At 39.3% G+C, this 13,068-nt stretch overlaps 1 protein-coding gene across 1 annotated transcript; it reads left to right on the top strand.

Moving 5' to 3' along the window:
• The first annotated feature begins 782 nt into the window (after positions 1–782).
• On the top strand, positions 783–13,068 carry LOC137274615 (N-acetylglucosamine-6-phosphate deacetylase-like). The gene is made up of 10 exons (XM_067807909.1): positions 783–897; positions 1,960–2,187; positions 2,960–3,105; positions 4,648–4,702; positions 5,036–5,245; positions 5,668–5,756; positions 6,896–7,040; positions 8,595–8,724; positions 9,570–9,616; positions 9,756–13,068. The coding sequence occupies exons 1-10, from the start codon at positions 822–824 to the stop codon at positions 9,968–9,970; spliced, it is 1,341 nt and encodes a 446-aa protein (XP_067664010.1). The 5' UTR covers positions 783–821; the 3' UTR covers positions 9,971–13,068.

Here is a 13,068-nt window from a genome sequence, read left to right as displayed (position 1 = left end):
TTCAAAGAAATTTTTCCTCATTCTTAAATTTTTGGGGGTTAGGGGCGTAGGTATTACCCTTCTAGTTTATTAATGTTAGGGCGTTCAGACGTCCTAGTGAAATCACGACACTCGCTCACACGTGATTACTTCAAATATGTCGCGCCATTTATTACATAACAATAAGTTCGATTATATCAACGCCTTTGACTAACTGCAATAGGGTTTTGGAGTTTTCTTGTTCTCACTTGTTTTACCTGAGTTTTAATAGAAATCACTGGCCCTACAATTCAGACTGAAGTTAGTTTGCAGCACTGCGGACACCGATTACCTCATTGAGAACCCGAAATAGAGTACACCCACTACACCACCAAATAAAATAGGAAATCTGTAATATCTGGATGTCATTGTTCAAGTTCGACACATAGGCGATTTTGGTTTCTGATACAGCCACACAAATTTCTCCAACTTCTGACCGGAGCCAATACTGATTGACCTTCACCTTGAAGATAAAACCGCGCCGGACACTACCATATAAATACACTCAAGGCCGAAATGATGCTCTTAGGTTGGCATTAAACGCTCATGATAAATATATGCCTCTTATTTGAATAAAATACGGTTGTAGAAGACTTAGCACGTCCATGTGATTTACCACGACATATTTGTTCCCTTATTACACAATTCTATTAAAATTGTCCGGGATATTAATTAACCAATCAAGTTTCAGTTCTGTGAAAATGTAAACCTTACGTCTATTGGATTAATGACATGAAAAACGGACCAATGAACAGTCGTTTGGATCAAACCAAAACAAACATGGCAGCGCCCATAAAATATTTATGACCGGGCATGTCCTCATTTCTGAGGTCACAAGACAACAATCAGCTGTTTCCTACATACAGTTGAGACAACTGCGTAAGTATGGCAAACCTTGCCAAGTATAACTTCATGTTTAACACATGTCCTTGATAATGCATTTTCACATCTACTGGTATACAGGCAGTGACATTATTTTTAGTTTGAGAAAAAGTAGCAAACTTTTTACGTAGCAGTTGCCGGACTCCGACTGACGTCTTTTACACAACAGAATGTATGATCGATATAACCTCTTGTCAGCCATCTTATGTCGTATTTCGAGCAATCATTCAGTACAAGCTTTTATTCTTGATATTATCAAATCACTTCAATAAAAAGCTTCCATTAAATCCTTCAGACTAAGTAAACGATATAGCGACATTTAATCTGACAATGGTAAAAACGACATGACAAACTTATCAGGCGATTAGTACCATAGCTGATTACAAATACACTCACGTCCTCATTCATGCGGTTTTGTATGCATGACCAGTATGTGCATAAAAATGTCATTGCAATGAGCAGAGGCCTAAATTTTTGTATGTTGACTAACCCCCTTGTCTGTCTCTTGCCCCATCCTCATTACAAGTTACATATTAATAATGGCATCAATAATTCGTCAACTGTAACATGCTTTGTGTTATATGTATTATCTTTGAAATATTAAGTGCAATGTATCATTATTAGAAATAATGATTTTAAGAAATCTATTTTAAAAAAATGTTTGACTAAGATACAGTTGTACATGCAGAGCTGCAGTGCAGTCCTATGTAATTATACAGTCATGTTCCATCATTGGTTAGAGGAAAATTAGATGTTATGAAAATTGATCAAAATCAGAACAAGACATCTACGTTTTTACAATGTTAGTGAGACTGACCACAGTGTGTTAAGGTTATAGCAGGAGGAAAAGATGATGTCATAAAATATTTGATGCTTGAAAACATATATCCAACAATGTAGTTAGTAAGGAAATTGATCTGAAATTTGAAATTTTAATGTATTTTTTTTTTTCTGGTCTCCAACATTATGTTATTTTTCTTATCCTAATTATAGCACATTAAAAGTACTAAATTACATGATTCTGCTGTGAGTATGTTTACATGAATATGTTTTTTTCAGGACAGTTGAGAAGTATGCCCTCCAAGTCCTCACATGGGGTACTGTATCAGTACCGAAATTGCCGACTTCTAAGGAACCACAGCATTTACAAGGATGACCTGTGGGTCCGAGATGGCAAGATTGTCAACCCTGAGATACTGTTCTTTGAGGAAAAATCCTATGCTGACATTCAGATTGACTGTAATGGAGCTATTATCTGTGCAGGGTTCATCGAGACACAGATCAATGGTGTTAAATTAAACTTTTCTTTCTTTTCATATATTCATCAGTTGTTTCAGTGATATTCAGCATGTTGAACCTTCATTGTCCATGTAATATTTTGAGTTTTGCATCCACATGTTAACGTGGTGACAGAATTTGTTCATTTCACAACAATAACAATTAATCACCTTCCATCCAGCCAAGATCAAATTATATGACACAGTGTTAGATGCTGGTATGTATTTGTGGCTTGTTGATTTATAGACAAAACATGGTGTTCACAGTCTTCATTCATGGAATGCTAGAAATGCTTGATAATTGTGAAAAAGTTTCAGCTGACTCTTGTTCTTAGGTCATTCAATAATTTTGTTATATATCTTGAGTTACAAATGGAATAATACTGCTGTCATGATCACTCTTCATTGATGTCACATTTTGAAAAACAAAGAAATCACAGGTATTTTCCAGTATTTCTCCCAGCCATATTCTGTACAATACTTCCATGGTTTACAAGCAGGAGGCAATTAATTTTGTAGTAACAACTCCACATTTTCTGGATGTGTTTTGTTTCACATGTGCTTAGGTCAAATTATAATTTTGTTTAACTTCAACTCTAGAAGCACAACTCTAGGCATTCAGTTCATCTGTTTCACTCATTATTGGAAATTGTCTGGTAGTCAAAGATAAGAAATGACTTTGGAAATGTGTCATGCCAAGATCCATGGTCTAATTGGTATTAGGACATACAAAATTGTACTTGATATCCTATTCTGTGTTACAATGAGTTTGTGTTACGCAGGTGCATTTGGTGTAGACTTCTCCCAGGTGCCTGACAAGGGAACAATAGAAGAAGGTGTGCTCAAAGTAGCCAAAGGCCTTCTAGCTCACGGAGTGACATCATTTTGCCCAACTGTGATTACCTCCCCTCCAAGCACATATCACAAGGTTACAGTCATTGTTTTGTCTGTTTCACTTTCATCCTGTCTTTAGAAAATGATTTGATTCAGTGATTCAGGATGTGGTGTTAAGGAATTTGAGGCTATTCAGCAATGATTTGTCTGCTTAAGAGTTCGGTTGCATGTATATCTGTTTGGGGACCGGGCATAATTTATGGCTGGGCGGTGGGGGAGGGAGGTTGTCATTGTGATAATGATTTTAGTGGCGTTGCATTTACAATAGGAATGACCCACCCTCCTTAAATTTATGTGCAAAGTAATTGACTCCCTCTGCTTATCATGTACAAAATCAATGAATACCCCCTCCAGAACATCTGTACAAAATTGATGACCCTCCCTTACCTAGACACCCTCCAAGCCATATGAACAGTCCGTTATATGGTTCTCTTAAAGTTCCAATTTAAAGACCATAAATTATATATGGCAAAGTGGGTGATGATTTTTATGAAGAAACATGTACAATGTGAATGACACCCCAAAACTTTATATGAAATCACTGGTGTCACAGCAGGATTAAGCATTCAGGGTGTCTACTGGTCTGTAGTAAGTTGTAGTGATATTGTAACCATAAATATACAATACAGTTGTTAAGTTGACTGTCATTTATTAGTATGCTACTTGCTTCAGCAGGAGACAGCTTATCCCACAATATCTCCAGGGTAGACGTTCCAATCTATACCCTGTAGGCATCTAAGGATGAATTTGTTACCTCCCTTGGTTTCCTTTTTAGTCAGTCGGGTGTCTACACTGGGAAGATGAGCGTAGCAATAACAACTCACTTTCGTTTTTTAAATTATCTAGCTGATTACTCTTGGCAACACAAGCCATGCAGAGGTTCTCTGAAAGAGGTACAAGTGATTCTTGCATACATGTTTTTAACGTTTCGGACCTGTCAGTTTGTATGATTTTCCCAATATTTGAGTCGCACTGCGAAAACACTTTCGGAGCGCTGACCGCTTTCTTTGTTGACACTGGCAAGCTTGGTTGTAGCGGTGGCCTAGCTGATTTGCTACTGTGAGACTGCAGAGCCTGCAAAGAGACGTAATAAAATTACCTGACCTATAGATGCTTCCAGGGTATAGTGGAGAGATTCATCGGAATGTATGCCCTGGAGATATTGAGGATGGAGACAGCCTGGAATTAGTGTTTTATCCCAGAACCAGTCTGTAAATAACAGTGAAATCGGTCAATATTTCTAAACCTTTCGCAATAAGACATAATAATTACCATAAACAGTATCATGAATTTGAATCTAAAGATTTGTACCAGATTTAGAAAAAAACTGCACTTTTGTTTTTTCGGGTATATGTACAAAACGTCAGATGCTTGATTGGCATTTAGAAGTTGAAATGTAACATTACAACAAATGGTGTGACATTACACTTCTTTCATATTTGAAACACAACATTCCTGGCCTCTTCTTGCCCCTTTATCAGGTGAAATTTCCACCATAGAAAGTTATTCAGTGTTTCTTGATATGAATGTGGTTTTATGGTAACCTGTAGAAACAAGAATGTGTTACTACCTGCAGATCCTGCCTCACATCAAGAAGTCCCCAGGCACAAAAGAAGGAGCTGGTGTTTTAGGTGAGTTGACAAACTGAAGCTTTTCGATGGAATATCTATATTTTGTTGCCTCAGACATGATAAACTTGAATATTAATATATGTTGCCTTCCAAATATAAAACTGACGTCCTAGGGATTGCAGTTTAGACTTTTGAATATTTAGCCGGTGCTTGACAGTAAAGGATGTTGCATCACCATTTGGATTTGATATAAATTGTGTTGTTTCATCTCACTTTACCTCCTCTGGAAATTGGTCCTTATGGTCTATTACTGGGTCCAGCCACGCAAACAACAGCTACATCAACACAGATGACCCTGACTGTGTCTGTCATCTCATGCTTCCATGTGTACAGGTGCCCATGTGGAGGGGCCGTTCATCAGTCCGGAGAAGAAGGGAGCCCATCCACCTGAACACATCCGCACCTTTGACAATGGCTTCCAAGATGTCATAGAAACATTTGGCTCAGTTAGTGATGTTGCCATAGTTACACTAGCACCTGAGTTGAAGAATTCTAAAATGGTCATTGAGGAGTTCATCAAAAGAGGAATCGTGGTCAGTCTAGGTAAAGATGATTTTATTAAATTTATTAAGTCATATGAACATTTCATGTTGTGAGACCCGTGAAAGTCACGGGGTAGAATAGGCCTTCAGCAACCCATGCTTGCCATAAAAGGCGACTTGTCGTATGAGGCGACTAACGGGATCGGGTGGTCAGATTCGCTGACATAGTTGACACATGTCATTGGTTCCCAATTGCGCAGATTGATGCTCATGTTGTTGGTCACCGGATTGTCTGGTCCATACTTGATTATTTACAGACCGCTGCCATATAGCTGGAATATTGCAGAGTACGGCGTAAAACTAAACTCACTCATTTCATGTTGTCCTAAATGTGCATCAGTTTCTTCAGAATCCCCATGTATAACATGGGTAGATGATGATGTAGCAGTGATGGCTCATCTGTACCTTCATCTGTGTCTGCAGGCCATTCACAAAGTAATCTGGTCCAAGGCGAGGAGGCTGTGAACCAAGGGGCTTGTTATATCACTCACCTCTTCAACGCCATGTTGCCAGTAAGTTACCGTGATTACATCACTCACCTCTTCAACGCCATGTTGGCAGTAAGTTACCATGATTACATCACTCAGCTCTTCAACGCCATGTTGCCAGTAAGTTACCATGATTACATTACTCACCTCTTCAATGCCATGTTGCCAGTAAGTTACCGTGATTACGTCACTCAGCTCTTCAACGCCATGTTGGCAGTAAGTTACCATGATTACATCACTCACCTCTTCAACGCCATGTTGCCAGTAAGTTACCGTGATTACGTCACTCACCTCTTCAATGCCATGTTGCCAGTAAGTTACCGTGATTACGTCACTCACCTCTTCAATGCCATGTTGCCAGTAAGTTACCATGATTATGTCACTCGTCTATGTGATGTTGGTTACAAAATTACAGCTCTCAGATACTACAAATCACCAATGACTACCATAATTGGATTCTACTCGCCCCAAGCGCTGAAAATACTGATGAAATATTGCCGAGTCCAGCGTAAACTTAACTCACTCACTGACCTGCCCAGAGCACAAGTCAGTAGCCATGAGCCTGCAGACTAGCTGGATAATATTAAGGCCAGGTTACAAGGTTTTATCCCTACTTACACACCAGTGTTGGCTACCCATTGGACAAAACCAGTAATTTGCCAAAGGTATATTTTTTTTATGTTAAACTGGACTACACGCATCCCTAGTAACATCATGTTGTCAAGAGTTATCTCCCTAGTTTGGAAACAACACTAGACCATGCAGTTTGGTGTTGAAATGTTCCTGTTGGAGTGAATACTTTCCAGAAACTCATGCCGTGACTAAGCAAGAGCAATCTATCCACAGTGTACAAAAATCACTCTATTCGTGCCACTAGGGCCACAATATTTTCGAGGTGTCCATTTGGTGCAGCTCAGATTATGGCCATCACCGAGTCCTACACTGACCACGAGAGTGAATACATATTGTCCCTCTTTATCAACCAGTTGTCAATTCTTAGAAAGAACGTATGTGTGAACTGCCTCTCCCTGACACCATGTGTGAACTGCCACTCCCTGTCACCATGTGTGAACTGCCCCTCCCTGACACCATGTGTGAACCATCAGTTTGTTACTGAAAACTGTTTGTGGTTGTATGTTTCATGAAGTTGGTTCTACCCACAGTTCCATCACCGTGACCCTCACCTTGTGGGTCTCCTGGCCAGTGAGAGGCTACCCAAAGACAGGACGATATATTATGGCCTTATCTCTGATGGCATCCATACCCATCCAGCAGCACTCCGTATTGCTCACAGAGTACACCCTCAAGGTCAGTAGATACACCCTTAACCTACTGTTATGTACTGAGACCTATGATATCCCTCTTATATGTGTGTTTTGTACTGGGCCATGTGATACCCCTTTTATACTCATGTTGAACAGGCACCTGTGATATCCCTGGTAAGTCTGCATTGAACAGGTACCTGTGATACCCCTTTTATACTCATGTTGAACAGGTACCTGTGATATCCCTGCTAAAATTGTGTTGTACAGGCAGCTGTGATATCCCAGTTATACTTGTGTTGTACAGGGCCATGTGGTACCCCTTTTATACTTGTGTTGAACAGGCACCTGTGACATCCCAGTTAAGCTTGTGTTGAACAGGGACCTGTGACATCCCAGTTAAGCTTGTGTTGAACAGGGACCTGTGACATCCCAGTTAAGCTTGTGTTGAACAGGGACCTGTGATATCCCTGTTATACTTGTGTTGAACAGGGACCTGTGACATCCCAGTTAAGCTTGTGTTGAACAGGGACCTGTGACATCCCAGTTAAGCTTGTGTTGAACAGGGACCTGTGACATCCCAGTTAAGCTTGTGTTGAACAGGGACCTGTGATATCCCTGTTATACTTGTGTTGAACAGAGACCTGTGATATCCCTGTTATACTTGTGTTGCATAGGCAGCTGTGATATCCCTCTTATGCTTGTATTGTACAGGTACCTGTGATATCCCTGTTATACTTGTGTTGTACTGGACCATGTGATATCCCTGTTACACCTGTGTGGAACAGGATCATGTAATATCCCAGGTATACCTGTGTTGTACTGGACCATGTGATATCCCTGTTACACCCGTGTGGAACAGGATCATGTAATATCCCAGGTATATCTGTGTTGTACTGGACCATGTGATATCCCTGTTACACCTGTGTGGAACAGGATCATGTAATATCCCAGGTATATCTGTGTTGTACTGGACCATGTGATATCCCTGTTACACCCGTGTGGAACAGGATCATGTAATATCCCAGGTATATCTGTTGTACTGGACCATGTGATATCCCTGTTACACCCGTGTGGAACAGGATCATGTAATATCCCAGGTATACCTGTGTTGTACTGGACCATGTGATATCCCTGTTACACCCGTGTGGAACAGGATCATGTAATATCCCAGGTATATCTGTGTTGTACTGGACCATGTGATATCCCTGTTACACCTGTGTGGAACAGGATCATGTAATATCCCAGGTATATCTGTGTTGTACTGGACCATGTGATATCACTGTTACACCCGTGTGGAACAGGATCATGTATTATCCCAGGTATATCTGTGTTGTACTGGACCATGTGATATCCCTGTTACACCCGTGTGGAACAGGATCATGTAATATCCCAGGTATACCTGTGTTGTACTGGACCATGTGATATCCCTGTTACACCCGTGTGGAACAGGATCATGTAATATCCCAGGTATACCTGTGTTGTACTGGACCATGTGATATCCCTGTTACACCCGTGTGGAACAGGATCATGTAATATCCCAGGTATACCTGTGTTGTACTGGACCATGTGATATCCCTGTTGTGCTTGTGTTGTACAGGATTAGTGCTGGTTACGGATGCGATCCAGGCGATGGGTCTACCAGAGGGCTTCTATGTGTTTGGGGAGCAGGAGATTGAAATCAAAGGAAAGAGAGCAGTGTTGGCTGGGACAGATACACTTTGTGGAAGGTGAGTGAGTGTGGAAGGGAATGAAATGAGTTAGTTAACCATTAGTACCACTTCCAAGTAGTGGTTCTGAGCATACTGAGATACAAATTCTTGTGCCATTGTGAATCTACTTTACAACACTACAAGAACCTGTACAACACTACATTGTACTCACTAAATAATAGAAGTTGTTATCCACAAAGTTATCCTATTGCCTAACAGATCACCAAGATGGTGTGGCGGTACTTCCTACAAGTTATCAAAAGTCTGTTCTGGGTGTGGTGGGGTAGTGTAGTACTTAAAGTGTTTGTTCATCAAGCCGAACACTCCGGTTTGATTGCCCATATGGGTACAATGTGTGAAGCCCATTTCTGGTGTCCCCCACCATGATATTGCTGGAATATTGCTAAAAGGAGCGTAAAACCAAATTCCCTCACTCCATTTCAGATGTTTATCCCACTGAAACAAATGACAGACAGTGATGAGCTGTTGTGCGGTATAGCCTATGTTAACTTTTGTGTGGTTAGATTGCCATCACTTTCTCAGTCTGGTCAGCAAAGCTGTGATCAGGTGGATTAAAAGTCATTCTGATGTGATAGAATATGGGATGTTTGCATGTCTTTGTTGAGCAGGAGCTAGAAAACTAAAATCTGCTTTGATGAGATTGTCACTGTTATGTGGGAGACTGAGATGGCATGTCTCTGTTAAATTGTTGCCGGCTGGGATTGTCCAATCCAAGAGGAGGCATCCCTTAACATCAAGGCCATCATACCACCACTGTCTGTCAACCCTGTAATACATTTATGGTGCTTTTGGTAACAAGACATATCACAAGATCTTATGTTAGTTTGTCTTTTCTGTTTCAGTATATCAACTCTGGACAACTGTGTGAGGCACTTCATCAAATCTACAAGTAAGTCACTGAAAGATGAAGTTACATATTTTTTCTTACTTCCTTGAAATGTGTTTTTTAATTTTTTATTGTTTCTTCATAAGTGCTATGAGTTTAAGAAATATAAACAAGAGTGATAGTAATCATTCTGCTCTGACAGATTGCGGCCAAGTCCTGGCACTGGAAGCTGCCTCTCTGCACCCTGCAAAGATGATGGGGATTACAGCACAGAAAGGGACACTTGAGTTCAACACAGATGCTGACTTTATTGTCATCAACGACAACCTGGAACCCCTGGCCACCTACATTGCTGGAGAGCTGGTGTGGGAGAATCCCGCTAGCCCATCCTTGGTCATCAGCAAGGTCAAGGACTGACAGGATTGTGGCATTCATACTTCTCCACAATTTATTCAGTTTTATTTTGCAGAAAAGTGTTGATAATTGGCAACCAAATTGATGCAAAATATTGTAAGACAAGGTTTGTATTTTGGGCTAGGGGACCGTTCATTAGTTATGGCAAGATGGGATGCTGATGTACAATTTGAATTCCCCCACCCCCCAAGTTTATGTACCAAGTTTTAACTGGACAATACACGAGGCCTTTATATGTACCAAAGTTTGTCACAAAGCATTCCAGGTTTTTACCATGTTACCATGTGTAGATGCAACAACATAAATGCAAATATTTATGCAAATGTATTTGACTTTCAACTCATTTATGTTGATTTTATTTGTTTCTTGCAAATTGCTAGAAGGTTATGAACATTGACCATTTTCAAACGCTTCATTTGCAGTCAGATCATACCACTTTGATGAAACATGATGTAGCAATGACGTATTCAGATGTTTGTTTTGGAATCTCTTCAGGAGCAAAGATAACAACCTGTTTGTGTTTTCCTGATAGTGTGATATTGTGGGTGCTTTGTAAATTATATACACTAATGTGTGCGACAATCAGATGGTAGGAAATGGTAGATAAGCAACAATACTATGCCAAAATAATTACACCTTTCCTGTTTCTTTCATAGTCCTTTTTTAATGTGTTGGAAAACCGTGAGGTTGCATCAGTCTTATTAAAGTAAGGAAAAATGGAATCTCTCATGTAATGCACATTTTTGCTTGAAGTGTGTCGGAATGCCTGCGTTTGTGGGGCAGGCTTGATATCAAGTTTTGGATTTGGTGTTTAGAAGATATATTTCATATGATGTAGCCACTAGATATCGGAGCGTAACATCCTCCTGTACTCTTAAATCCGTACTAACTGGTGCTCAAGACCCTGTTTGAACTGTTTTGTTGTTTGGTTTGTTTTTATCCCATTGTGTGTCATCACAGTATTTCCCTGTAAACATTAGTTAACAGACTTTGTGGGGACAAAAATGTCCTCACTTATCTAGGAGTTTATGACTTTATGTAGGTATTCACCAAATAAATGAAACAGTTATGCTCAAGATAATGTTACAGAAATACTCGAAAATTGTTCTATATCAGTTGTCATGCTCAATTACCTTTCCTATTTTCACAATTTTGAGTGTCACCTATTTTGATCATGTTTATACATCATTTCCAAAGAAGATTTAATAATCATATAACACTTTTACGCATAACAATCAAGACTCCTGAGGTGATATGAAAAGGAATAAAAATTGCCTGGAATACCATGGTAATTTGTGTAGTTATGTTCTTACTAATATGTTTCCCAACTATTTATGTGTTATTCTTTTAAAAAGTGTCTTACAGCTGATCCTCATCTTGAAAACATATGTGTAGTTGCTACCTCAGACGTCACGAAATATTTATTATCTAAACTACTTTATTTGTTTGAGAAATCTATGTATTTAGAGCATGGCTTTGGCTCTCTTGGCATAATGTTCAATTTTGTTCAAGTCTTATTAGTGACTGTAAGTACATAAATAATATCTATTATTGGCTGTTAAGTTTTGAAGTAATATTTGAAAGTGAATTCTGGTGCAGATTTTGATTCATTTGTCTATTTGTTATCTTATGAAGAGTCATGTGATATTTTTTAAGTTTGTTGGAAACATGTATGATTACAGGTGTGTTTACACAATTTCACATGGGTGATGGGATTTACATAGGATATAAGTTTGTGTGCTTCCAGAGTAAGCTCTGTGACAAATATGGAAGAATGCTAATTGTTTAATACACTTTTAGCAATATCCATATGAATGCTACCCCATTCTCTGTCAATAAGGGGTTCACTGGCACCATAGATGGGTGCGAGTTCATCCTGATTGTCTTCCTGGATCAACCCACCTGCATTCTGGATCAATCCATCTGTGTTGTGGGAATATCAGCTTTCTTCTGTTCCCCTGTGTGCTGAGATTTGGGGTTTGGACAGTATTAATTTATTCACTGATTTTGAACATATTTGATCCCTGTATTGTATTTTATGTCATATTGCCTGTTATGGTTTTGTTGTTGGGTTACGTGCAGCATGCTTCTGCTTGTCAGCAACAAACTGTTCATAGCCAGGTGCATTTTTGTGCGGTCTTGCCATGCATTGTTTTCATTACATTTCGATGCACAAATATTTTTTGCATCCTGTTGTGCTGAGAACAATAGTGAGATCAGTTGTCATTAATGCATGTATTTCATGACCTTAAAACATAGTGACTCACTCCACTACATGGTACACTCTTTTGTTAATGTCCATTTCGTTTCCTCATCTCCCTCGTACCAGAATGCATGGGTGGTTAAATCAGCTAAGCCACACAGTCTGTTGTGGAGCTTGAGTTCCTTCCCTTAGCTGTGACAGGATCTAAACCCCACTGTCTGCTGTGGAGTTTGAGTTACTTCCCTTAGTTATGTCAGGATCATGCAAATGAATCAGGCACAGAAAATGTACTTTCAGTGAAAAACAATGTTTGCCAAAATGGTAAACATACATCCGTTTCCATAAATACGACTGCATATAATACTGACTCACAATTGTGTGAAGTCCAAGTCATATGACTTGTCTCTTCATCCATGACAAGTTCCTACAAAAAGAAAAAACTAGGATTAAAACGTCTTCATGTGTCCACCAACGTTTCTGGAAAGGAGTGGGTATAACAGGAGCCTTATTTAGTCAGTTTGTACCAGGTAGGACATTGTTAGGTCATGAAAATATGTATTGTTGATTGTAATCATCTTGATTTTTCAGAATGTGATATTTTTCAAAAACAAAGAGTATATTTGTAGGTATTCTGTTGGTATTATTATGAATGATATTTGTATTGTACCTTTTTATTTCATTCTTTAGCAGCTAATGCAGACCATTTAACTTACTTCCTTAGTTGAAAATAGGATTCTTATGCTGATATCAGAGTTAGTTTTCTCCACCAAATGAAGTGTCATATGTCATACTGCTATATGAATCCATGTCATATATTGTTGATTGTGAATCTCCTGCGATTGTTGCCATGGCATGTTATCTGTATTCTGGTCACTGGATTAAAGCTTGTATGTGGAAA

This window comes from Haliotis asinina, chromosome 2, assembly GCF_037392515.1.
Source record: "Haliotis asinina isolate JCU_RB_2024 chromosome 2, JCU_Hal_asi_v2, whole genome shotgun sequence".
Lineage (NCBI taxonomy): Eukaryota > Metazoa > Mollusca > Gastropoda > Lepetellida > Haliotidae > Haliotis > Haliotis asinina.
This window is presented reverse-complemented; position numbering and strand designations above follow the sequence as displayed.